General features: G+C 49.4%; 1 protein-coding gene across 1 annotated transcript in view; it reads left to right on the forward strand.

The window, feature by feature from the left end:
* Window positions 1–27,708, forward strand: part of LOC120026496 (cAMP-specific 3',5'-cyclic phosphodiesterase 4D-like) — a 164,594-nt gene that overhangs the window by 81,911 nt on the left and 54,975 nt on the right. The window contains exon 2 of the mRNA XM_038971376.1: window positions 23,992–24,183. Coding sequence (XP_038827304.1) covers window positions 23,992–24,183 — 192 coding nt within the window. The remainder of the gene's footprint in view (window positions 1–23,991; window positions 24,184–27,708) is intronic.

The following is a 27,708-nucleotide window of genomic DNA, read 5'->3' on the forward strand; positions in this document are numbered from 1 at the left end:
TCTAACAGATAGCTGTTTCCCCTGTCCTGTCTAACAGATAGCTGTTTCCCCTGTCCTGACTAACAGATAGCTGTTTTCCTGTCCTGTCTAACAGACAGCTGCTCTCCTGTCCTGTCTAACAGACAGCGGCTCTCCTGTCCTGTCTAACAGATAGTTGTTTCCCCTGTCCTGTCTAACAGACAGCTGCTCTCCTGTCCTGTCCTACAGACAGCTGCTCTCCTGTCCTGTCTAACAGATAGCTGCTCTCCTGTTCTGTCTAACAGATAGCTGTTTTCCTGTCCTGTCCTACAGACAGCGGCTCTCCTGTCCTGTCTAACAGACCGCTGCTCTCCTGTCCTGTCTAACAGATAGCTGTTTTCCTGTCCTGTCCTACAGACAGCGGCTCTCCTGTCCTGTCTAACAGACCGCTGCTCTCCTGTCCTGTCTAACAGACAGCTGCTCCCCTGTCCTGTCTAACAGACAGCTGCTCCCCTGTCCTGTCCTGTCTAACAGATAGCTGTTTTCCTGTCCTGTCCTACAGACATTGGCTCTCCTGTCCTGTCCTATCTAACAGACAGCTGCTCCCCTGTCCTGTCTAACAGACAGCTGCTCTCCTGTCCTGTCTAACAGATAGCTGTTTTCCTGTCCTGTCCTACAGACAGCTGTTTTCCTGTCCTGTCCTACAGACAGCTGCTCTCCTGTCCTGTCCTACAGACAGCGGCTCTCCTGTCCTGTCTAACAGACAGCTGCTCCCCTGTCCTGTCCTGTCTAACAGATAGCTGTTTTCCTGTCCTGTCTAACAGACAGCTGCTCCCCTGTCCTGTCTAACGGACAGCTGCTCTCCTGTCCTGTCCTATCTAACAGACAGCTGCTCTCCTGTCCTGTCTAACAGACAGTTTTTCCCCTGTCCTGTCTAACAGACAGCTGCTCCCCTGTCCTGTCTAACAGACAGTTTTTCCCCTGTCCTGTCTAACAGACAGCTGCTCCCCTGTCATATCCTGTCCTGTCCTTTAGTACGGTATACATTGTTGGACACCCTCAGCCTCTATAGACTCTCCTACAGCCACAGTTAGAGCAACCATATATGCAGTAGTAAACATTACATATGACATATGTGTGATAAATATGGTAGTGGGGTCAAGCAACTGCAATGTGACCACCGATATAGAATACCCTGCACTGGTTTCTCCAAAGTACTTTGAAACAGGGAAGGCACCTCTTCAGGCAGTGTGTGTAGGTGTGTGTGTGTGTGTGTGTGTGTGTGTGTGTGTGTGTGTGTGTGTGTGTGTGTGTGTGTGTGTGTGTGTGTGTGTGTGTGTGTGTGTGTGTGTGTGTGTGTGTGTGTGTGTGTGTGTGTGTGTGTGTTTGAAGAGCTCTCTTCTCATTGGTGCTCAAGCTAGAGATGATCTCTGAAAAAGTGGGCCAAGGGTGGCACCTCCCTCCCTCTCCCTGTCTCTCTCCCTCCCTCTCCCTGTCTCTCTCTCATTCTCTCCCTGTCTCTCCCTGTCTCTATCTCATTCTCTCCCTCCCTCTCCCTGTCTCTCTCGCATTCTCTCCCTGTCTCTCCCTGTCTCTCTCTCATTCTCCCTCTTCCTGTCTCTCTCTCTCATTCTCTCCCTCCCTCTCCCTGTCTCTCATTCTCTCCCTCCCTCTCGCTGTCTCTCTCTCATTCTCTCCCTCCCTCTCCCTGTCTCTCCCTCATTTTCTCCCTCCCGCTCCCTGTCTCTCTCTCATTCTCCCCTCCCTCTCCCTGTCTCTCTTTCATTCTCTCCCTGTCTCTCTCTCATTCTCCCCCTCCCTCTCCCTGTCTCTCTCTCATTCTCTCCCTGTCTTCTCTCATTCTCTCCCTTCCTCTCTCTGTCTTCTCTCTAATTCTCTCACATTCTCTCACTGTCTTCTCTCTAATTCTCTCGCATTCTCTCCCTGTCTTCTCTCATTCTCTCCCTTCCTCTCACTGTCTTCTCTCTAATTCTCTCACATTCTCTCCCTGTCTTCTCTCATTCTCTCCCTTCCTCTCACTGTCTTCTCTCTAATTCTCTCGCATTCTCTCCCTGTCTTCTCTCATTCTCTCCCTTCCTCTCACTGTCTTCTCTCTAATTCTCTCCCTTCCTCTCACTGTCTTCTCTCTAATTCTCTCGCATTCTCTCCCTGTCTTCTCTCATTCTCTCCCTTCCTCTCACTGTCTTCTCTCATTCTCTCCCTTCCTCTCCCTGTCTTCTCTCTAATTCTCTCGCATTCTCTCCCTGTCTTCTCTCATTCTCTCCCTTCCTCTCACTGTCTTCTCTCTAATTCTCTCGCATTCTCTCCCTGTCTTCTCTCATTCTCTCCCTTCCTCTCACTGTCTTCTCTCATTCTCTCCCTTCCTCTCCCTGTCTTCTCTCTAATTCTCTCGCATTCTCTCCCTGTCTTCTCTCATTCTCTCCCTTCCTCTCACTGTCTTCTCTCTAATTCTCTCGCATTCTCTCCCTGTCTTCTCTCATTCTCTCCCTTCCTCTCCCTGTCTTCTCTCTAATTCTCTCGCATTCTCTCCCTGTCTTCTCTCATTCTCTCCCTTCCTCTCCCTTTCTTCTCTCTAATTCTCTCGCATTCTCTCCTTGTCTTCTCTCATTTTCTCCCTGTCTTCTCTCATTCTCTCCCTTCCTCTCACTGTCTTCTCTCTAATTCTCTCCCTTCCTCTCCCTGTCTGCTCTCTAATTCTCTCGCATTCTCTCCCTGTCTTCTCTCATTCTCTCGCTTCCTCTCCGTCTTCTCTCTAATTCTCTCACATTCTCTCCCTGTCTTCTCTCATTCTCTCCCTTCCTCTCCCTGTCTTCTCTCATTCTCTCCCTTCCTCTCCCTGTCTTCTCTCTAATTCTCTCGCATTCTCTCCCTGTCTTCTCTCATTCTCTCCCTTCCTCTCCCTGTCTTCTCTCTAATTCTCTCACATTCTCTCCCTGTCTTCTCTCATTCTCTCCCTTCCTCTCACTGTCTTCTCTCTAATTCTCTCACATTCTCTCCCTGTCTTCTTTCTCATTCTCTCCCTTCCTCTCACGGTCTTCTCTAATTCTCTCGCATTCTCTCCCTGTCTTCTCTCTAATTCTCTATCTGACTCTCAGTCCACCCCTTCTCCCCCTTCCTCCCTCTTCCACTCCCTCCTTCTTTCTGTCCTTGTCCCTCTCCCTAATCTTTCCCTCTCTCCCTCCATTTTTCCTTCTCCCACTCTGTTTCGCATTTCCTCTCCCAATCTCCTCTTTCCTTTCTTATCCTCACTTTTTTTCTGTCCCTTTCTCTCTCTCTCTCTCCACTACCTCAGTGTGTCTCCATCCCTTTCATGAATAACTCCTTCTGTGTCACATCGACATCACGTCGCTGCTCAAGCTGAATGGTTGGGCCATCCTCTGCTCTGTTATCTTTGTGTCCCCTGAGGACCCCGGGTCGCAGCCGTGCGTCAGCACCTGCCACACTAACACAGACACACAAGGGACAGGGCCCCATGGGGCCACAAGCACAGAACAACACGGACATACGCATGTGCACACACTTGCATCGTCATATCATCTTGCCTCAGCAGAAGGTAAAAGACGGCTCTGACATCCATAGTATTACAAGGAAAGCCATTATATTACTCTAAATCAGTGGACACCAACCCTTTTATGAGTCCAGATTACTTTCTCAGTCAAAAAGTAAGCGGAGATCTACCGCTCAGATGATTATTTTACATGACTTAAAGCTGCAATATGTCACTTTTTGTGCGAACTGACCAAATTGACATAGAAATGTGAGATATAGATCTGTCATTCGCATTGAAAGCAAGTTCTATGTGTTCTATTTCTATGCTTCCTGTTTTTAAGTTTTGTTTTTGCGTCTTTTACTTTCGGTTTTGTACACCAGCTTCAAACAGATAAAAATGCAATATTTTTGGTTATGGAAAGATATTTGACAGTGGTTTTGATGGTACAATAATTCTCTACACTATACTTGCTTGTTATTTCACATAAATTGAAATTAGGTGAACTATTTACATTTTTGCACTCAAGAAATGGCGCAGCGATTTCTGCATTGTGCACCTTTTAAAAAACGTAACATTAACCTAACAAAAACAGTTCTGTAGAAATTAGGTTTGTGCAGTAGGCCTAATACATTATCACAGCATATTGGCTACATGCCTGGCCTGGCAATATTGTTCTTCTCAGACCATATTATATTTCAAAACTCAAGCTTTGATAACAAAATACATCAGTTGGTGTAGCGCTTGTGAGGTACAGCTGAGCATAAGTTCAAATAATTTGCAAATAATTTTTATTTTTATTTTACTGGACTGATGGTAGGCTACCTGCATGGGATGGTCATGGTGCTTTCAAAACAACTGGGAACTCTGGGAAAAAAACAGCGTCAAATCATGGCGTCAGTGATCTTCAGGTTGGAAAGTCTGAGGTCTAGAAAGATGCCAAAGTTTCCGACTTGGAATTCCGAGTTGGGTGACTGTTCAAAAATGACAGTTGTCTTGAACGCACTGAAGTCGGAAGTCAGAGATTTCCCATTTCCCAGTTGCTTTGAACACGGCATTAGTCTCAACGGAGGGAGGGAGAGAGCAGCAGAGGGTCCGCCTCTCATGGTCCCTGCTTTCTCCTTCCTTTCCTCTAGTGAGACTGACCAGAGAGAGGGGACATCATCTTCCAGCTGATTGCTAAACTCAAGACGCACCGCATCTGCCTCGTGCACAAATTCATGTTGTTCCTATGACCAGAGAAAGTGAAGTATTCCTAGATATTAAAATAGACACGACAGGCTGCTAATAATAATAAAAATGCAGGGATATTGATACACGATACACTCATTCATTGCAGCTGCAGCGCGAGTGGAAGTAGGGAGAAGCGCAATTTATGTTTTGTAATAGTGTTGAATAAAAGCAGTGTTGACAGTGTTGAATAAAAGCAGTGTTGACAGTGTTGAATAAAAGCGGTGTTGACAGTGATGAATAAAAGCAGTGTTGACAGTGATGAATAAAAGCAGTGTTGACAGTGATGAATAAAAGCAGTGTTGACGGTGTTGAATAAAAGCAGTGTTGACGGTGATGAATAAAAGCAGTGTTGACAGTGATGAATAAAAGCAGTGTTGACGGTGTTGAATAAAAGCAGTGTTGACGGTGTTGAATAAAAGCAGTGTTGACAGTGTTGAATAAAAGCAGTGTTGACGGTGATGAATAAAAGCAGTGTTGACGGTGTTGAATAAAAGCAGTGTTGACAGTGTTGAATAAAAGCAGTGTTGACATTGATGAATAAAAGCAGTGTTGACAGTGTTGAATAAAAGCAGTGTTGACGGTGATGAATAAAAGCAGTGTTGACAGTGTTGAATAAAAGCAGTGTTGACAGTGTTGAATAAAAGCAGTGTTGACGGTGATGAATAAAAGCAGTGTTGACGGTGATGAATAAAAGCAGTGTTGACGGTGTTGAATAAAAGCAGTGTTGACAGTGTTGAATAAAAGCAGTGTTGACAGTGTTGAATAAAAGCAGTGTTGACGGTGATGAATAAAAGCAGTGTTGACGGTGATGAATAAAAGCAGTGTTGACGGTGCTGAATGAAAACTTAGACATGAACTCACTCATACAAACCACAGCTCTTTGCTCTGTTCTTTGACACTCTCTCTCTGGTCATGGTTTTAAAAGTTCTGAAATCTCACGTAGGCTAGTATCAAACTTTGCTGTGGCCGGGGTCGTGGAAGCTATAGCTAAGGAGATTTGAGCTATCCCATTGGCCAGCGCAGTAGGTGCACTTAATTTAGCCACAGATCTCCCCCTGTCTTTTCAGACAAATTAAATGGTTCAAAATGGGAACACTTTGCCTATCAAATGCATGAAAATGAAAAAGGAGTGCAAGCCTTTATCATTGATCGACTAGGAATGAAGATAGACCAGCCAATCGGCCGGTTGGTGACCACTGCTGTAAATGGGCATATTACAACCGGTCAAACTGGTTCACCTTTCCTATGGTCTCCTTTCCGGCCGTGCTGTGGAAGAAGCATGTGTGATATGACTGCAACGCTGAGACATTAAAAGCTTGTAGGATTACCGCTTTAAAAACATACAAATCTTCTCCTAGAAAACTATCACACTCAAGCAAGCATGCACACACAAACGGGTGCACACTCACACACACACACAGACACAGAAACAGAAACACACACAGACACACACACAGACACTGAGACATTGCACTTTGAGCTCTTTCTCTACCTCATGCTTCCCCCAGGGACGTATCACAATACCCTCTGCTAAACCTCTGGACTGAGGTTGTTTAGACTGGGACTGATTTTTAGGTTATTGGCACCAAATGAAGGGGAATCATTTGTTGGGTTCTGGTCAGTGTTCAACCGTAGGTTTCAGGCTTCTGTTCTAGTTAGCAAAGCCATAAATCTAGAACAACATAAACACACAGTCCAAGCTACAGTTATACTGTAGATCTGATGACTTGGACAGAAAAGTTCTACATGTTAATAGATGGATCTTATACAGTATGTTATGGTTTCATAGATGGGTGTCTGTGTGTTGTGTGGACAGGTGTCTGGGCTGAGTATTGGGCGTAGTGGGGTGTGTGTAGAGGTGTCTGGGCTGAGTATTGGGCGTAGGGGGGTGTGTGGACAGGTGTCTGGGCTGAGTATTGGGCGTAGTGGGGTGTGTGTAGAGGTGTCTGGGCTGAGTATTGGGCGTAGTGGGGTGTGTGTAGAGGTGTCTGGGCTGAGTATTGGGCGTAGTGGGGTGTGTGTAGAGGTGTCTGGGCTGAGTATTGGGCGTAGTGGGGTGTGTGTAGAGGTGTCTGGGCTGAGTATTGGGCGTAGGGGGGTGTGTGGACAGGTGTCTGGGCTGAGTATTGGGCGTAGTGGGGTGTGTGTAGAGGTGTCTGGGCTGAGTATTGGGCGTAGGGGGGTGTGTGTAGAGGTGTCTGGGCTGAGTATTGGGCGTAGTGGGGTGTGTGTAGAGGTGTCTGGGCTGAGTATTGGGCGTAGGGGGGTGTGTGGACAGGTGTCTGGGCTGAGTATTGGGCGTAGGGGGGTGTGTGTAGAGGTGTCTGGGCTGAGTATTGGGCGTAGGGGGGTGTGTGGACAGGTGTCTGGGCTGAGTATTGGGCGTAGGGGGGTGTGTGGACAGGTGTCTGGGCTGAGTATTGGGCGTAGTGGGGTGTGTGGACAGGTGTCTGGGCTGAGTATTGGGCGTAGGGGGGTGTGTGGACAGGTGTCTGGGCTGAGTATTGGGCGTAGTGGGGTGTGTGTAGAGGTGTCTGGGCTGAGTATTGGGCGTAGTGGGGTGTGTGTAGAGGTGTCTGGGCTGAGTATTGGGCATAGGGGGGTGTGTGTAGAGGTGTCTGGGCTGAGTATTGGGCGTAGGGGGGTGTGTGTAGAGGTGTCTGGGCTGAGTATTGGGCGTAGTGGGGTGTGTGTAGAGGTGTCTGGGCTGAGTATTGGGCATAGGGGGGTGTGTGTAGAGGTGTCTGGGCTGAGTATTGGGCGTAGGGGGGGGTGTGTAGAGGTGTCTGGGCTGAGTATTGGGCGTAGTGGGGTGTGTGTAGAGGTGTCTGGGCTGAGTATTGGGCGTAGTGGGGTGTGTGTAGAGGTGTCTGGGCTGAGTATTGGGCGTAGGGGGGTGTGTGTAGAGGTGTCTGGGCTGAGTATTGGGCGTAGTGGGCTGAGTATTGGGGGTGTGTGTAGAGGTGTCTGGGCTGAGTATTGGGCGTAGTGGGGTGTGTGTAGAGGTGTCTGGGCTGAGTATTGGGCGTAGTGGGGTGTGTGTAGAGGTGTCTGGGCTGAGTATTGGGCGTAGGGGGGTGTGTGTAGAGGTGTCTGGGCTGAGTATTGGGCGTAGTGGGGTGTGTGTAGAGGTGTCTGGGCTGAGTATTGGGCGTAGTGGGGTGTGTGTAGCGGTGTCTGGGCTGAGTATTGGGCGTAGGGGGGTGTGTGTAGAGGTGTCTGGGCTGAGTATTGGGCGTAGGGGGGTGTGTGTAGAGGTGTCTGGGCTGAGTATTGGGCGTAGGGGGGTGTGTGTAGAGGTGTCTGGGCTGAGTATTGGGACTGGTGTCTGGGCTGAGTATTGGGCGTAGTGGGGTGTGTGTAGAGGTGTCTGGGCTGAGTATTGGGCGTAGTGGGGTGTGTGTAGAGGTGTCTGGGCTGAGTATTGGGCGTAGGGGGGTGTGTGTAGAGGTGTCTGGGCTGAGTATTGGGCGTAGTGGGGTGTGTGTAGAGGTGTCTGGGCTGAGTATTGGGCGTAGTGGGGTGTGTGTAGAGGTGTCTGGGCTGAGTATTGGGCGTAGGGGGGTGTGTGTAGAGGTGTCTGGGCTGAGTATTGGGCGTAGGGGGGTGTGTGTAGAGGTGTCTGGGCTGAGTATTGGGCGTAGGGGGGTGTGTGTAGAGGTGTCTGGGCTGAGTATTGGGCGTAGTGGGGTGTGTGTAGAGGTGTCTGGGCTGAGTATTGGGCGTAGTGGGGTGTGTGTAGAGGTGTCTGGGCTGAGTATTGGGCGTAGTGGGGTGTGTGTAGAGGTGTCTGGGCTGAGTATTGGGCGTAGGGGGGTGTGTGTAGAGGTGTCTGGGCTGAGTATTGGGCGTAGTGGGGTGTGTGTAGAGGTGTCTGGGCTGAGTATTGGGCGTAGGGGGGTGTGTGGACAGGTGTCTGGGCTGAGTATTGGGCGTAGTGGGGTGTGTGTAGAGGTGTCTGGGCTGAGTATTGGGCGTAGTGGGGTGTGTGTAGAGGTGTCTGGGCTGAGTATTGGGCGTAGTGGGGTGTGTGTAGAGGTGTCTGGGCTGAGTATTGGGCGTAGTGGGGTGTGTGTAGAGGTGTCTGGGCTGAGTATTGGGCGTAGGGGGGTGTGTGGACAGGTGTCTGGGCTGAGTATTGGGCGTAGTGGGGTGTGTGTAGAGGGGTCTGGGCTGAGTATTGGGCGTAGGGGGGTGTGTGTAGAGGTGTCTGGGCTGAGTATTGGGCGTAGTGGGGTGTGTGTAGAGGTGTCTGGGCTGAGTATTGGGCGTAGGGGGGTGTGTGGACAGGTGTCTGGGCTGAGTATTGGGCGTAGTGGGGTGTGTGTAGAGGTGTCTGGGCTGAGTATTGGGCGTAGTGGGGTGTGTGTAGAGGTGTCTGGGCTGAGTATTGGGCGTAGTGGGGTGTGTGTAGAGGTGTCTGGGCTGAGTATTGGGCGTAGTGGGGTGTGTGTAGAGGTGTCTGGGCTGAGTATTGGGCGTAGGGGGGTGTGTGGACAGGTGTCTGGGCTGAGTATTGGGCGTAGTGGGGTGTGTGTAGAGGTGTCTGGGCTGAGTATTGGGCGTAGGGGGGTGTGTGTAGAGGTGTCTGGGCTGAGTATTGGGCGTAGTGGGGTGTGTGTAGAGGTGTCTGGGCTGAGTATTGGGCGTAGGGGGGTGTGTGGACAGGTGTCTGGGCTGAGTATTGGGCGTAGGGGGGTGTGTGTAGAGGTGTCTGGGCTGAGTATTGGGCGTAGGGGGGTGTGTGGACAGGTGTCTGGGCTGAGTATTGGGCGTAGGGGGGTGTGTGGACAGGTGTCTGGGCTGAGTATTGGGCGTAGTGGGGTGTGTGGACAGGTGTCTGGGCTGAGTATTGGGCGTAGGGGGGTGTGTGGACAGGTGTCTGGGCTGAGTATTGGGCGTAGTGGGGTGTGTGTAGAGGTGTCTGGGCTGAGTATTGGGCGTAGTGGGGTGTGTGTAGAGGTGTCTGGGCTGAGTATTGGGCATAGGGGGGTGTGTGTAGAGGTGTCTGGGCTGAGTATTGGGCGTAGGGGGGTGTGTGTAGAGGTGTCTGGGCTGAGTATTGGGCGTAGTGGGGTGTGTGTAGAGGTGTCTGGGCTGAGTATTGGGCATAGGGGGGTGTGTGTAGAGGTGTCTGGGCTGAGTATTGGGCGTAGGGGGGGGTGTGTAGAGGTGTCTGGGCTGAGTATTGGGCGTAGTGGGGTGTGTGTAGAGGTGTCTGGGCTGAGTATTGGGCGTAGTGGGGTGTGTGTAGAGGTGTCTGGGCTGAGTATTGGGCGTAGGGGGGTGTGTGTAGAGGTGTCTGGGCTGAGTATTGGGCGTAGTGGGCTGAGTATTGGGGGTGTGTGTAGAGGTGTCTGGGCTGAGTATTGGGCGTAGTGGGGTGTGTGTAGAGGTGTCTGGGCTGAGTATTGGGCGTAGTGGGGTGTGTGTAGAGGTGTCTGGGCTGAGTATTGGGCGTAGGGGGGTGTGTGTAGAGGTGTCTGGGCTGAGTATTGGGCGTAGTGGGGTGTGTGTAGAGGTGTCTGGGCTGAGTATTGGGCGTAGTGGGGTGTGTGTAGCGGTGTCTGGGCTGAGTATTGGGCGTAGGGGGGTGTGTGTAGAGGTGTCTGGGCTGAGTATTGGGCGTAGGGGGGTGTGTGTAGAGGTGTCTGGGCTGAGTATTGGGCGTAGGGGGGTGTGTGTAGAGGTGTCTGGGCTGAGTATTGGGACTGGTGTCTGGGCTGAGTATTGGGCGTAGTGGGGTGTGTGTAGAGGTGTCTGGGCTGAGTATTGGGCGTAGTGGGGTGTGTGTAGAGGTGTCTGGGCTGAGTATTGGGCGTAGGGGGGTGTGTGTAGAGGTGTCTGGGCTGAGTATTGGGCGTAGTGGGGTGTGTGTAGAGGTGTCTGGGCTGAGTATTGGGCGTAGTGGGGTGTGTGTAGAGGTGTCTGGGCTGAGTATTGGGCGTAGGGGGGTGTGTGTAGAGGTGTCTGGGCTGAGTATTGGGCGTAGGGGGGTGTGTGTAGAGGTGTCTGGGCTGAGTATTGGGCGTAGGGGGGTGTGTGTAGAGGTGTCTGGGCTGAGTATTGGGCGTAGTGGGGTGTGTGTAGAGGTGTCTGGGCTGAGTATTGGGCGTAGTGGGGTGTGTGTAGAGGTGTCTGGGCTGAGTATTGGGCGTAGTGGGGTGTGTGTAGAGGTGTCTGGGCTGAGTATTGGGCGTAGGGGGGTGTGTGTAGAGGTGTCTGGGCTGAGTATTGGGCGTAGTGGGGTGTGTGTAGAGGTGTCTGGGCTGAGTATTGGGCGTAGGGGGGTGTGTGGACAGGTGTCTGGGCTGAGTATTGGGCGTAGTGGGGTGTGTGTAGAGGTGTCTGGGCTGAGTATTGGGCGTAGTGGGGTGTGTGTAGAGGTGTCTGGGCTGAGTATTGGGCGTAGTGGGGTGTGTGTAGAGGTGTCTGGGCTGAGTATTGGGCGTAGTGGGGTGTGTGTAGAGGTGTCTGGGCTGAGTATTGGGCGTAGGGGGGTGTGTGGACAGGTGTCTGGGCTGAGTATTGGGCGTAGTGGGGTGTGTGTAGAGGGGTCTGGGCTGAGTATTGGGCGTAGGGGGGTGTGTGTAGAGGTGTCTGGGCTGAGTATTGGGCGTAGTGGGGTGTGTGTAGAGGTGTCTGGGCTGAGTATTGGGCGTAGGGGGGTGTGTGGACAGGTGTCTGGGCTGAGTATTGGGCGTAGGGGGGTGTGTGTAGAGGTGTCTGGGCTGAGTATTGGGCGTAGGGGGGTGTGTGGACAGGTGTCTGGGCTGAGTATTGGGCGTAGGGGGGTGTGTGGACAGGTGTCTGGGCTGAGTATTGGGCGTAGTGGGGTGTGTGGACAGGTGTCTGGGCTGAGTATTGGGCGTAGGGGGGTGTGTGGACAGGTGTCTGGGCTGAGTATTGGGCGTAGTGGGGTGTGTGTAGAGGTGTCTGGGCTGAGTATTGGGCGTAGTGGGGTGTGTGTAGAGGTGTCTGGGCTGAGTATTGGGCATAGGGGGGTGTGTGTAGAGGTGTCTGGGCTGAGTATTGGGCGTAGGGGGGTGTGTGTAGAGGTGTCTGGGCTGAGTATTGGGCGTAGTGGGGTGTGTGTAGAGGTGTCTGGGCTGAGTATTGGGCATAGGGGGGTGTGTGTAGAGGTGTCTGGGCTGAGTATTGGGCGTAGGGGGGTGTGTGTAGAGGTGTCTGGGCTGAGTATTGGGCGTAGTGGGGTGTGTGTAGAGGTGTCTGGGCTGAGTATTGGGCGTAGTGGGGTGTGTGTAGAGGTGTCTGGGCTGAGTATTGGGCGTAGGGGGGTGTGTGTAGAGGTGTCTGGGCTGAGTATTGGGCGTAGTGGGCTGAGTATTGGGGGTGTGTGTAGAGGTGTCTGGGCTGAGTATTGGGCGTAGTGGGGTGTGTGTAGAGGTGTCTGGGCTGAGTATTGGGCGTAGTGGGGTGTGTGTAGAGGTGTCTGGGCTGAGTATTGGGCGTAGGGGGGTGTGTGTAGAGGTGTCTGGGCTGAGTATTGGGCGTAGTGGGGTGTGTGTAGAGGTGTCTGGGCTGAGTATTGGGCGTAGTGGGGTGTGTGTAGAGGTGTCTGGGCTGAGTATTGGGCGTAGGGGGGTGTGTGTAGAGGTGTCTGGGCTGAGTATTGGGCGTAGGGGGGTGTGTGTAGAGGTGTCTGGGCTGAGTATTGGGCGTAGGGGGGTGTGTGTAGAGGTGTCTGGGCTGAGTATTGGGACTGGTGTCTGGGCTGAGTATTGGGCGTAGTGGGGTGTGTGTAGAGGTGTCTGGGCTGAGTATTGGGCGTAGTGGGGTGTGTGTAGAGGTGTCTGGGCTGAGTATTGGGCGTAGTGGGGTGTGTGTAGAGGTGTCTGGGCTGAGTATTGGGCGTAGGGGGGTGTGTGTAGAGGTGTCTGGGCTGAGTATTGGGACTGGTGTCTGGGCTGAGTATTGGGCGTAGTGGGGTGTGTGTAGAGGTGTCTGGGCTGAGTATTGGGCGTAGTGGGGTGTGTGTAGAGGTGTCTGGGCTGAGTATTGGGCGTAGTGGGGTGTGTGTAGAGGTGTCTGGGCTGAGTATTGGGCGTAGTGGGGTGTGTGTAGAGGTGTCTGGGCTGAGTATTGGGCATAGTGGGGTGTGTGTAGAGGTGTCTGGGCTGAGTATTGGGCGTAGGGGGGTGTGTGTAGAGGTGTCTGGGCTGAGTATTGGGACTGGTGTCTGGGCTGAGTATTGGGCGTAGTGGGGTGTGTGTAGAGGTGTCTGGGCTGAGTATTGGGCGTAGTGGGGTGTGTGTAGAGGTGTCTGGGCTGAGTATTGGGCGTAGTGGGGTGTGTGTAGAGGTGTCTGGGCTGAGTATTGGGCGTAGTGGGGTGTGTGTAGAGGTGTCTGGGCTGAGTATTGGGCATAGTGGGGTGTGTGTAGAGGTGTCTGGGCTGAGTATTGGGCGTAGGGGGGGGTGTGTAGAGGTGTCTGGGCTGAGTATTGGGCGTAGGGGGGGGTGTGTAGAGGTGTCTGGGCTGAGTATTGGGCGTAGTGGGGTGTGTGTAGAGGTGTCTGGGCTGAGTATTGGGCATAGTGGGGTGTGTGTAGAGGTGTCTGGGCTGAGTATTGGGCGTAGGGGGGGGTGTGTAGAGGTGTCTGGGCTGAGTATTGGGCGTAGTGGGGTGTGTGTAGAGGTGTCTGGGCTGAGTATTGGGCGTAGTGGGGTGTGTGTAGAGGTGTCTGGGCTGAGTATTGGGCATAGTGGGGTGTGTGTAGAGGTGTCTGGGCTGAGTATTGGGCGTAGGGGGGGGTGTGTAGAGGTGTCTGGGCTGAGTATTGGGCGTAGGGGGGGGGTGTGTAGAGGTGTCTGGGCTGAGTATTGGGCGTAGTGGGGTGTGTGTAGAGGTGTCTGGGCTGAGTATTGGGCGTAGTGGGGTGTGTGTAGAGGTGTCTGGGCTGAGTATTGGGCATAGTGGGGTGTGTGTAGAGGTGTCTGGGCTGAGTATTGGGCGTAGGGGGGTGTGTGTAGAGGTGTCTGGGCTGAGTATTGGGCGTAGGGGGGGGTGTGTAGAGGTGTCTGGGCTGAGTATTGGGCGTAGTGGGGTGTGTGTAGAGGTGTCTGGGCTGAGTATTGGGCGTAGGGGGGGGTGTGTAGAGGTGTCTGGGCTGAGTATTGGGCGTAGGGGGGTGTGTGTAGAGGTGTCTGGGCTGAGTATTGGGCATAGTGGGGGGTGTGTAGAGGTGTCTGGGCTGAGTATTGGGCGTAGGGGGGGGTGTGTAGAGGTGTCTGGGCTGAGTATTGGGCGTAGGGGGGTGTGTGTAGAGGTGTCTGGGCTGAGTATTGGGCGTAGGGGGGGTGTGTAGAGGTGTCTGGGCTGAGTATTGGGCGTAGTGGGGTGTGTGTAGAGGTGTCTGGGCTGAGTATTGGGCGTAGGGGGGGGTGTGTAGAGGTGTCTGGGCTGAGTATTGGGCGTAGGGGGGGGTGTGTAGAGGTGTCTGGGCTGTGTATTGGGCGTAGGGGGGGGTGTGTAGAGGTGTCTGGGCTGAGTATTGGGCGTAGGGGGGGGGTGTGTAGAGGTGTCTGGGCTGAGTATTGGGCGTAGGGGGGGGGTGTGTAGAGGTGTCTGGGCTGAGTATTGGGCGTAGGGGGGGGGTGTGTAGAGGTGTCTGGGCTGAGTATTGGGCGTAGGGGGGGGTGTGTAGAGGTGTCTGGGCTGAGTATTGGGCGTAGGGGGGGGGTGTGTAGAGGTGTCTGGGCTGAGTATTGGGCGTAGGGGGGGGGTGTGTAGAGGTGTCTGGGCTGAGTATTGGGCGTAGGGGGGGGTGTGTAGAGGTGTCTGGGCTGAGTATTGGGCGTAGGGGGGGGGTGTGTAGAGGTGTCTGGGCTGAGTATTGGGCGTAGGGGGGGGTGTGTAGAGGTGTCTGGGCTGAGTATTGGGCGTAGGGGGGGGTGTGTAGAGGTGTCTGGGCTGAGTATTGGGCGTAGGGGGGGGGTGTGTAGAGGTGTCTGGGCTGAGTATTGGGCGTAGGGGGGTTGTGTGTAGAGGTGTCTGGGGCTGAAGTATTGGGCGTAGGGGGGTGTGTAGAGGTGTCTGGGCTGAGTATTGGGCGTAGGGGGGTGTGTGTAGAGGTGTCTGGGCTGAGTATTGGGCGTAGGGGGGGGTGTGTAGAGGTGTCTGGGCTGAGTATTGGGCGTAGGGGGGGGTGTGTAGAGGTGTCTGGGCTGAGTATTGGGCATAGGGGGGTGTGTGTAGAGGTGTCTGGGCTGAGTATTGGGCGTAGGGGGGGGGTGTGTAGAGGTGTCTGGGCTGAGTATTGGGCGTAGTGGGGTGTGTGTAGAGGTGTCTGGGCTGAGTATTGGGCGTAGGGGGGGGTGTGTAGAGGTGTCTGGGCTGAGTATTGGGCGTAGGGGGGGGTGTGTAGAGGTGTCTGGGCTGAGTATTGGGCGTAGTGGGGTGTGTGTAGAGGTGTCTGGGCTGAGTATTGGGCGTAGGGGGGTGTGTGTAGAGGTGTCTGGGCTGAGTATTGGGCGTAGGGGGGTGTGTGTAGAGGTGTCTGGGCTGAGTATTGGGCGTAGGGGGGGGTGTGTAGAGGTGTCTGGGCTGAGTATTGGGCGTAGGGGGGTGTGTGTAGAGGTGTCTGGGCTGAGTATTGGGCGTAGGGGGGTGTGTGTAGAGGTGTCTGGGCTGAGTATTGGGCGTAGGGGGGTGTGTGTAGAGGTGTCTGGGCTGAGTATTGGGCGTAGGGGGGGGGTGTGTAGAGGTGTCTGGGCTGAGTATTGGGCGTAGGGGGGGGGTGTGTAGAGGTGTCTGGGCTGAGTATTGGGCGTAGGGGGGGGTGTGTAGAGGTGTCTGGGCTGAGTATTGGGCGTAGGGGGGGGTGTGTAGAGGTGTCTGGGCTGAGTATTGGGCGTAGGGGGGTGTGTGTAGAGGTGTCTGGGCTGAGTATTGGGCGTAGGGGGGGGTGTGTAGAGGTGTCTGGGCTGAGTATTGGGCGTAGGGGGGGGTGTGTAGAGGTGTCTGGGCTGAGTATTGGGCGTAGGGGGGGGGGTGTGTAGAGGTGTCTGGGCTGAGTATTGGGCGTAGGGGGGGGGTGTGTAGAGGTGTCTGGGCTGAGTATTGGGCGTAGTGGGGGGTGTGTAGAGGTGTCTGGGCTGAGTATTGGGCGTAGGGGGGGGTGTGTAGAGGTGTCTGGGCTGAGTATTGGGCGTAGGGGGGGGTGTGTAGAGGTGTCTGGGCTGAGTATTGGGCGTAGGGGGGTGTGTGTAGAGGTGTCTGGGCTGAGTATTGGGCGTAGGGGGGGGGTGTGTAGAGGTGTCTGGGCTGAGTATTGGGCGTAGGGGGGGGTGTGTAGAGGTGTCTGGGCTGAGTATTGGGCGTAGGGGGGGGTGTGTAGAGGTGTCTGGGCTGAGTATTGGGCGTAGGGGGGGGTGTGTAGAGGTGTCTGGGCTGAGTATTGGGCGTAGGGGGGGGTGTGTAGAGGTGTCTGGGCTGAGTATTGGGCGTAGGGGGGTGTGTAGAGGTGTCTGGGCTGAGTATTGGGCGTAGGGGGGGGTGTGTAGAGGTGTCTGGGCTGAGTATTGGGCGTAGGGGGGGGTGTGTAGAGGTGTCTGGGCTGAGTATTGGGCGTAGTGGAGTTCAGGAGATGACGGATCATTTGCTACCTGGCTGCCATTTGAGACGGCGCTACTGTAATTCTATAAGCGTGTGTGCGTGTGTGTGTGTGTGTGTGTGTGTGCGTGTGCATGTGTGTGTGCATGTGTCTGTGTGTGTTGCTAGGGAAAGGTCTTAGAGGCCCACTGAATAGGTTTCTCACACACACAAAGGACGCTTCAGTCAGCAGTAGAGTATGTGGGGAATAGGCCTCTTCAGTCAGCAGTAGAGTATGTGGGGAATAGGCCTCTTCAGTCAGCAGTAGAGTATGTGGGGAATAGGCCTCTTCAGTCAGCAGTAGAGTATGTGGGGAATAGGCCTCTTCAGTCAGCAGTAGAGTATGTGGGGAATAGGCCTCTTCAGTCAGCAGTAGAGTATGTGGGGAATAGGCCTCTTCAGTCAGCAGTAGAGTATGTGGGGAATAGGCCTCTTCAGTCAGCAGTAGAGTATGTGGGGAATAGGCCTCTTCAGTCAGCAGTAGAGTATGTGGAGAATAGGCCTCTTCAGTCAGCAGTATAGTATGTGGGGAATAGGCCTCTTCAGTCAGCAGTAGAGTATGTGGGGAATAGGCCTCTTCAGTCAGCAGTATAGTATGTGGGGAATAGGCCTCTTCAGTCAGCAGTAGAGTATGTGGGGAATAGGCCTCTTCAGTCAGCAGTATAGTATGTGGGGAATAGGCCTCTTCAGTCAGCAGTAGAGTATGTGGGGAATAGGCCTCTTCAGTCAGCAGTATAGTATGTGGGGAATAGGCCTTTTCAGTCAGCAGTAGAGTATGTGGGGAATAGGCCTCTTCAGTCAGCAGTAGAGTATGTGGGGAATAGGCCTCTTCAGTCAGCAGTAGAGTATGTGGGGAATAGGCCTCTTCAGTCAGCAGTAGAGTATGTGGGGAATAGGCCTCTTCAGTCAGCAGTATAGTATGTGGGGAATAGGCCTCTTCAGTCAGCAGTAGAGTATGTGGGGAATAGGCCTCTTCAGTCAGCAGTATAGTATGTGGGGAATAGGCCTCTTCAGTCAGCAGTAGAGTATGTGGGGAATAGGCCTCTTCAGTCAGCAGTAGAGTATGTGGGGAATAGGCCTCTTCAGTCAGCAGTAGAGTATGTGGGGAATAGGCCTCTTCAGTCAGCAGTAGAGTATGTGGGGAATAGGCCTCTTCAGTCAGCAGTAGAGTATGTGGGGAATAGGCCTCTTCAGTCAGCAGTAGAGTATGTGGGGAATAGGCCTCTTCAGTCAGCAGTAGAGTATGTGGGGAATAGGCCTTTTCAGTCAGCAGTAGAGTATGTGGGGAATAGGCCTCTTTGTCTCACTGACTGAAAGTTCCAAGGGTATGCAGAGATGTTGGATCTTCATTTGAGCCAGTTTGCTACAGCAGGAAAATACAATTACATACTTCAGAAGCCTTTTTAACCCTCAAATACACTACACGTTTTAAATGTCCTGCATTGCAGGAAAGTTCTCCTGCAACATGGTGATCTAGTTAAGATCCTACATCTGTACAGCCGGGGTAGGAATGAGTAGATGTGTAGTTTTGACTAGTGTCAGGACATCAGTACTTACTCTGCATTTCTTTGGTTAGAAATACACTATGGTGAGATGTGTCCTTTTCTGCCCAATTAGGTCATGTATTGACACTATTTCTGTCCATTCAGATGACCCCTTTTGGCTTGAGCACAACTATAGGAAAAAGTTCTGTATAGCCTCTTTAAAATAAAATGCATTTAAAACGAGAAGGAAAAGTAGTGAACCACAAAAACAAAGTGAGAAATGAGAGTTCAGAATTATATCCTTGGCCTCAGAGGGATGGTTGCAGCACTGACACATGTTTCATTCCCGGAGCCAAAACACAAGGCTCCACAAGTTGAAAAGAGAAGTAAAAGATAAATACGCCTTGAATGATGGTGTTCTCTTGTCAAGGTGTTCTTATTTTGTCAGCAGGACCGGCTCCTCTTCTCCTTTTTAGGAGAGGAATCAAAAAATAATTTGTCATTATCTGCTTCCAGAGAACACGGTGAACTTAAACTATGATTCTTTCCATGGCCTTTTTCTTCTGGCATCCTCCCTTTGTGATGTCATGAAGATGTCTGGTTCTAATGAAGAGGACTGTAGTTCCTCACTGACACCATTATTATTATCATGAAGATGTCATGAAGATGTCTGGTTCTAATGAAGAGGACTGTAGTTCCTCACTGACACCATTATTATTATCATGAAGATGTCATGAAGATGTCTGGTTCTAATGAAGAGGACTGTAGTTCTTCACTGACACCATTATTATTATCATGAAGATGTCCTGAAGATGTCTGGTTCTAATGAAGAGGACTGTAGTTCCTCACTGACACCATTATTATTATCATGAAGATGTCCTGAAGATGTCTGGTTCTAATGAAGAGGACTGTAGTTCTTCACTGACACCATTATTATTATCATGAAGATGTCCTGAAGATGTCTGGTTCTAATGAAGAGGACTGTAGTTCCTCACTGACACCATTATTATTATCATGAAGATGTCCTGAAGATGTCTGGTTCTAATGAAGAGGACTGTAGTTCCTCACTGACACCATTATTATTATCATGAAGATGTCCTGAAGATGTCTGGTTCTAATGAAGAGGACTGTAGTTCCTCACTGACACCATTATTATTATCATGAAGATGTCCTGAAGATGTCTGGTTCTAATGAAGAGGACTGTAGTTCTTCACTGACACCATTATTATTATCATGAAGATGTCCTGAAGATGTCTGGTTCTAATGAAGAGGACTGTAGTTCCTCACTGACACCATTATTATTATCATGAAGATGTCCTGAAGATGTCTGGTTCTAATGAAGAGGACTGTAGTTCCTCACTGACACCATTATTATTATCATGAAGATGTCCTGAAGATGTCTGGTTCTAATGAAGAGGACTGTAGTTCCTCACTGACACCATTATTATTATCATGAAGATGTCCTGAAGATGTCTGGTTCTAATGAAGAGGACTGTAGTTCCTCACTGACACCATTATTATTATTATTATGAAGATGTCCTGAAGATGTCTGGTTCTAATGAAGAGGACTGTAGTTCTTCACTGACACCATTATTATTATCATGAAGATGTCCTGAAGATGTCTGGTTCTAATGAAGAGGACTGTAGTTCCTCACTGACACCATTATTATTATCATGAAGATGTCCTGAAGATGTCTGGTTCTAATGAAGAGGACTGTAGTTCCTCACTGACACCATTATTATTATCATGAAGATGTCCTGAAGATGTCTGGTTCTAATGAAGAGGACTGTAGTTCCTCACTGACACCATTATTATTATCATGAAGATGTCCTGAAGATGTCTGGTTCTAATGAAGAGGACTGTAGTTCCTCACTGACACCATTATTATTATCATGAAGATGTCCTGAAGATGTCTGGTTCTAATGAAGAGGACTGTAGTTCCTCACTGACACCATTATTATTATCATGAAGATGTCCTGAAGATGTCTGGTTCTAATGAAGAGGACTGTAGTTCCTCACTGACACCATTATTATTATTATTATGAAGATGTCCTGAAGATGTCTGGTTCTAATGAAGAGGACTGTAGTTCTTCACTGACACCATTATTATTATCATGAAGATGTCTGTTTCTAATGAAGAGGCCTGTAGTTCCTTACTGACACCATTATTATTATCATGAAGGTGGATTTACAGGAAATTGACTATGTACATGTAAGCGCTATAGATTTCTATAACTGAGATTGACACTTCTACTCATTGATCACTTTTAGACAGGGCTACTGTACTTTTGGACAGTCCGTGCCTAAAGTTGTCGGCAATCCTAATTCAGAGTTTCATAAAGATTTGATAAAACATTCCTAACTATGAGAAGTAGGTTGTACAAATGAAGAACACTGAGACAGAATACTTGTGACATGGATACGAAGCAAGACACAGGAGAAGTCACTGTCACCTCATAGCCTGGTTCCTCTCTAGGTTTCTTCCTAGGTTTTGGCCTTTCTAGGGAGTTTTTCCTAGCCACCGTGCTTCTACACCTTCATTGCTTGCTGTTTGGGGTTTTAGGCTGGGTTTCTGTACAGCACTTTGAGATATCAGCTGATGTAAGAAGGGCTATATAAATTTGATTTGATTTGATTTACACTTTTTAATACAATGGAAGAACTAGATCATGATGGCGTAGACATTCATAGTCCCTATAGCCCTGTGAGTCACACAAAGACTGACGTACTGGATAGAGTAGAGACAGAGGACAATCGGAAGCATGAATACAGCCAGCTCTCATCATACCCCAGGCCTCCTTGTGAGGTGGCCCACTTCGGCTGAATTGTCTTCAGGGAGAGTCTTTAAACAGATAAGGCCGATGATGATGTAGGTAGGGGACCTGGTGTGGTCCCAACGTCACACTGGGGAATCCCTTGTGTGTGTGGTCCTGTGTGTGTCTGTACGTCTGTGTTTGTGTGAGCATGTTTGCATGCATGCATCTGTCTATTGTGTGTGTGTGTGTGTGCAGGCTTTCTCCAGGTTCCCCCCTCCTTGTGCTGCCACTGTGGCAGACGCTAACTTAGGGAACATGGGTGAAATCCATTCTTAATCGGAGCAGGAGGACAACGGCATCATTGTAGCTTGACTAACCAGCCTAATTAGCTGTGCTAGTTAACTCACCTGTGTCTATGTGTCTGGAGATTCCACACCTACACACTACTCTCCTACAGTCAGTTTCCTGACCTGTGTTGCATATTATCACAACGCAGTTCTATATAGACTGTACTCAGGTAGTCCTACAGAGACCATACTCAGGTAGTTCTACAGAGACCATACTCAGGTAGTTCTACAGAGGCTATACTCAGGTTGTTCTACAGAGGCTATACTCAGGTAGTTCTACAGAGGCTATACTCAGGTAGTTCTACAGAGACTATACTGAGGTAGTTCTACAGAGGCTATACTCAGGTAGTCCTACAGAGAGTATACCCAGGTAGTTCTACAGAGGCTATACTCAGGTAGTTCTACAGAGACTATACTCAGGTAGTTCTATAGAGGCTATACTCAGGTAGTCCTACAGAGACCATACTCAGGTAGTTCTACAGAGGCTATACTCAGGTTGTTCTACAGAGGCTATACTCAGGTAGTTCTACAGAGGCTATACTCAGGTAGTTCTACAGAGGCTATACTCAGGTAGTTCTATAGAGGCTATACTCAGGTAGTTCTACAGAGACCATACTCAGGTAGTTCTACAGAGGCTATACTCAGGTAGTTCTACAGAGGCTATACTCAGGTAGTTCTATAGAGGCTATACTCAGGTAGTTCCACAGAGGCTATACTCAGGTAGTTCTACAGAGACTATACTGAGGTAGTTCTACAGAGGCTATACTCAGGTAGTCCTACAGAGAGTATACTCAGGGAGTTCTCCAGAGGCTATACTCGGGTAGTTCTACAGAGACCATACTCGGGTAGTTCTACAGAGGCTATACTCAGGTAGTTCTACAGAGACCATACTCAGGTAGTTCTACAGAGGCTATACTCAGGTAGTTCTACAGAGACCATACTCAGGTAGTTCTACAGAGGCTATACTCAGGTAGTTCTACAGAGGCTATACACAGGTAGTTCTACAGAGGCTATACTCGGGTAGTTCTACAGAGACCATACTCAGGTAGTTCTACAGAGGCTATACTCAGGTAGTTCTATAGAGGCTATACTCAGGTAGTTCTACAGAGGATATACTCAGGTAGTTCTACAGAGACTATACTCAGGTAGTTCTACAGAGACTATACTCAGGTAGTTCTACAGAGACTATACTCAGGTAGTTCTACAGAGGCTATACTCATGTAGTTCTACAGAGGCTATACTCAGGTAGTTCTACAGAGGCTATACTCAGGTAGTTCTACAGAGACCATACTCGGGTAGTTCTACAGAGGCTATACTCAGGTAGTTCTATAGAGGCTATACTCAGGTAGTCCTTCAGAGTCTTTACTCAGGTAGTTCTACAGAGGCTATACTCAGGTAGTTCTACAGAGACTATACTCAGGTAGTTCTACAGAGGCTATACTCAGGTAGTTCTACAGAGACTATACTCAGGTAGTTCTACAGAGGCTATACTCAGGTAGTTCTACAGAGACTATACTCAGGTAGTTCTACAGAGACTATACTCAGGTAGTTCTACAGAGGCTATACTCAGGTAGTTCTACAGAGGCTATACTCAGGTAGTTCTACAGAGGCTATACTCAGGTAGTCATACAGAGACTATACTCAGGTAGATCTACAGAGGCTATACTCAGGTAGTTCTACAGATACCATACTCAGGTAGTTCTACAGAGACCATACTCAGGTAGTTCTACAGAGACTATACTCAGGTAGATCTCAGAGACTATACTCAGGTAGTTCTACAGAGACTATACTCAGGTAGATCTACAGAGACTATACTCAGGTAGTTCTACAGAGACTATACTCAGGTAGTTCTACAGAGACTATACTCAGGTAGTTCTACAGAGACTATACTGAGGTAGTTCTACAGAGGCTATACTCAGGTAGATCTACAGAGACTATACTCAGGTAGTTCTACAGAGACTATACTCAGGTAGTTCTACAGAGACTATACTGAGGTAGTTCTACAGAGGCTATACTCAGGTAGATCTACAGAGACTATACTCAGGTAGTTCTACAGAGACTATACTCAGGTAGTTCTACAGAGACTATACTCAGGTAGATCTACAGAGGCCATACTCAGGTAGATCTACAGAGGCTATACTCAGGTAGTTCTACAGAGGCTATACTCAGGTAGATCTACAGAGACTATACTCAGGTAGTTCTACAGAGACCATACTCATGTAGTTCTACAGAGACTATACTCAGGTAGATCTACAGAGGCTATACTCAGGTAGTTCTACAGAGGCTATACTCAGGTAGATCTACAGAGGCTATACTCAGGTAGATCTACAGAGGCTATACTCAGGTAGTTCTACAGAGGCTATACTCAGGTAGATCTACAGAGACTATACTCAGGTAGATCTACAGAGACTATACTCAGGTAGTTCTACAGAGGCTATACTCAGGTAGTTCTACAGAGACTATACTCGGGTAGTTCTACAGAGGCTATACTCAGGTAGATCTACAGAGGCTATACTCAGGTAGTTCTACAGAGACTATACTCAGGGAGTTCTACAGAGGCTATACTCAGGTAGTTCTACAGAGACTATACTCAGGTAGATCTACAGAGGCTATACTCAGGTAGTTCTACAGAGACTATACTCAGGTAGTTCTACAGAGACTATACTCGGGTAGTTCTACAGAGGCTATACTCAGGTAGATCTACAGAGGCTATACTCAGGTAGTTCTACAGAGACTATACTCAGGGAGTTCTACAGAGGCTATACTCAGGTAGTTCTACAGAGACTATACTCAGGTAGATCTACAGAGGCTATACTCAGGTAGTTCTACAGAGACTATACTCAGGGAGTTCTACAGAGGCTATACTCAGGTAGTTCTACAGAGACTATACTCAGGTAGATCTACAGAGTCTATACTTATGTGGTTCAATAAGGAACTTTTACCTCTGGGGGTACTCCAGAAATATTGTCCATAAATTACCTCATTGGGCAAAAAGGGGTACATCTTCCAACGCTAATGAGCAAAAGCACATTTTTGGATTGTGAATGTGAACACCTCTCTTCTAACATTTAATCTCTCTGTCTCTCCGTAGCTTCGATGTTGACAATGGCACATCATCGGGACGCAGCCCCCTGGACCCCATGGCCAGTCCAGGGTCAGGGCTCGTCCTGCAGGCCAACTTTGTCCACAGTCAGCGGAGAGAGTCCTTCCTCTACCGCTCGGACTCGGACTATGACCTGTCACCCAAGTCCATGTCCAGAAACTCCTCCATCGCCAGTGACATGTGAGCGCAAATCCTACATATCTCTTGTACTTCTTCTCCCTTTCTAAACCATTGTTGATTGTGACTTTCTCTAATAATACACATTATAAGCATTAAACTGATAATCTTAGCTGGCTAATTTATTTTGGCTGGCTAATGAGCTAACGAGCTAACTGGTTAACCATTGACATCCCTAATCTGAACAATTGTTCTAAAGATGTTAAAACAAGCATGTGTTTCCATCAGGAGAATATACATGGTGTTATGTTATGGTAAGTCAAAGAGTGGTCTTTAACAGTGATTGAAACTAAATTAAATGATCGATATGAAATTCTTAAATTGAAAGCGAAAGTGGATTTGGTGCTCCCTAAACATGACTTGAATGTTATGTTCCATTTTGTCTCCCAGAGAGTTTGTTGAGATCAGGTCAGGTCGAAAGTATTGGAAAATATTCACTACTAAACTACCCTGAAGTAATGAGCCTGTTATTCAGATGCCTCAATTGTAAATCACTCATCGCCCCGCCAATATGTACCGAGTAGGTGACCTGTGGCTGAATTTTCCATACAAATGTAATACAAACTAATCCCTCCCAAGTTGAAATATTTGTAAGAAGCTATTATTGAATGGCTAAAAATAATGGTCCTCCAAATGGGATTTTTGTGGCCTGTAATCTGGACTAGTGACTTTCATCTGAAGTAGTACATCTCATACGAGACTCTTTTCCTAGGAAGTATCATGAGTCTGTTCCCACTAGTCATCATGGTATTTAAACAGACATTACAAACCAGGGCACCAGGCCCTCTCTCTGTCTTCTACACAGCATGACTTTGACCTTGTTGACCTCGGCACATAATCAGTCATTGCAATAAATGTCCCAGAATATGCCCTCGGGAGTCATAGGCTGTGTTTTCACAGGTAGCACAATTCTGATATTTGGCTCAATTACTGGCAAAAGAGCTGATCTGCTTGGTCAAAAGACCAATTAGTGGTAAATAAAATATCAGAATTGGTCTGACTGTGTAAACTTAGGTATAATATACTTTTGACTCAGTCACTCCTCTTTAATCAGAGGGTTTCTTATGGGAAATGACATTGAGAAACTGTGGAGCCCCTGGAGCAGGGAGTTAACAACTCTGGTCCTGATGTGCCGGAGGTACCTAAAGTTTCGCTTTAGACATGGAATACCATGTTGGTGAAATGTATCCAATTTAATTGATCAATTAATGGATCTTCTCAGTCGGTGAGGTAATTAGTAGAAACAGGTGTGGTGCCTGGTTAGAACGAAATCCTGCAGTACCAGAGGTACTCAGAACCAGGGTTGCCTACCCCTGTCCTCCTGTCGCTCCACATACGATGGGATCCTCCAGTTTTTCCCCTAGGATTTTTTTCAGCTATGAATATAGGGGAAACACTGAATTCTCTCTCTCTCTCTCTCTCTCTCTCTCTCTCTCTCTCTCTCTCTCTCTCTCTCTCTCTCTCTCTCTCTCTCTCTCTCTCTCTCTCTCTCTCTCTCTCTCTCTCTCTCTCTCTCTCTCTCTCTCGCTCTCTCTCTCTCTCTCTCGCTCTCTCTCTCTCTCTCTCTCTCTCCATTCATCTGCCCTATCTTTAATGCCCTATAAGTACATACCAGGACACTGTCCTCCATGTTGTCCTTCCATCAGGAGGATCAAACAGTAGACTGAAGTCATGTTGTCCTCTCTCTGTTGAGAGACAGACAGTGGACTGAAGCCATGTTGTCCTCTCTCTGTTGAGAGACACAGTGGACTGAAGTCATGTTGTCCTCTCTCTGTTGAGAGACAGACAGTGGACTGAAGTCATGTTGTCCTCTCTCTGTTGAGAGACAGACAGTGGACTGAAGTCATGTTGTCCTCTCTCTGTTGAGAGACAGACAGTGGACTGAAGTCATGTTGTCCTCTCTCTGTTGAGAGACAGACAGTGGACTGAAGTCATGTTGTCCTCTCTCTGTTGAGAGACAGACAGTGGACTGAAGTCATGTTGTCCTCTCTCTGTTGAGAGACAGACAGTGGACTGAAGTCATGTTGTCCTCTCTCTGTTGAGAGACAGACAGTGGACTGAAGTCATCCTTGCTTGTGTCTAAATATATGTATCCTACATGTTTGTCTTAACCTTCCACAGTGCTGCTCTCAATGTTGCCTTCTGTTTCTCAGTTCATTCCATATGAGGATGCACATTGGCTATTTATGTCACTGCATCCTCTTTGTGAAAGGTGACAGAGTACAAACTAGGCCCCGTCTTCCTGACTCCTCTGTTGCACCGAGGTCTAACTCCGCTGGTGTCATACTGACCTTATCTAAGACCATCTGGACAGAAAGTCATTCATCAGACTATCTGACCTCCCAGCGGGATAAACTGGGCAAAAGATGTTGAAATGACGCAAGACAGAGACCCTGAATGACACAACAAAACTGACTCGCTCAGTGTCCTCCATTTTGTGTTCTTATCGATAGGAATAACCACCTGCAGAGGCCAGGCCTGACCTCGCGACGGTCTGAGCCCGTCATTAGTGGACAGTAAGTGAGGCCCTGCGGACCAACTCCAGTCGCTAACACTTAGTTTCACCCCTTCTTCATAAGGGCCAATGCACTGCCATGGTTATGACACAGTCCCTACCATGTTCATTTTTTGACACCTGACTATTGACAGTCGTAACACAAACTGTTGTTTAGGAAAACTAGCTATGTAATCCCAATGTTACCCAGCCTGTTTGTCAAGGACCCCAGCTGTTGCACATTTTTGGTCTATTCAAGAAAAAACATATCTGATTCAGGTGTGCTAGTGTTGTAGCTGAAAAAATGTGTGAAATAGCTTGGGGTCCCCAAGAACCGGTTTGGGAAAAACAAAGCTAGCCAGCTAGCTAGTTTGCTAGCTCTCCCATGCAACGTTGTTTTGGTGACAAAGGGCAAAAGCTCAGTTTTCATAAGAGGACAGCTGTCGTGGCTCGTCTGCCACGTCAAAGGCTTGTTTAATGACGGTATCATTATGTCATGTTTTGTCATGTTATGACAGTGTTATGAAGGCCTTATGACGGAGGCGTCTGCTAAAGTGTTAGCCCCCACCACACACACTAACAGCACGCGCTGACCATGCTGTTACGGAGGAATGCTGTGCCTGTCTCTGCCTTGCTGCTCACACCTCACATCACAGACCAATCACGTTAGACGCACGTGTATCCAATACATCCTCCTCTTTAATGCGCAGAATGGTACAAAAATACAAACAAATTACCAGATTGAATGAGAATTCAGGAAATTTGTCTCCCTAAATTTGATTGACACTCACAGCCAGAGAAAGGCTGACGGTTTAGAGAGTTAAAGACATGGTTTAGTATTCTGGGCATTAAAACCTCACCCCCCAAATCCTTCCCTAGTGGTGCACTCTGGTAGATCTTTCCACGCTGTGGAAAATTGCAGTGGAACATCCCAATGACATGGCATGAAGGGATGGATCAAAGTCTGGTTTATGGGTTTAGACTCGAGATTAGGCCTAGTCTCTGGGTCTCAGAACATCGTTGTCTCATCTAAC

Source organism: Salvelinus namaycush, chromosome 31 (assembly GCF_016432855.1).
Source record: "Salvelinus namaycush isolate Seneca chromosome 31, SaNama_1.0, whole genome shotgun sequence".
Taxonomy (NCBI): Eukaryota; Metazoa; Chordata; class Actinopteri; order Salmoniformes; family Salmonidae; genus Salvelinus; species Salvelinus namaycush.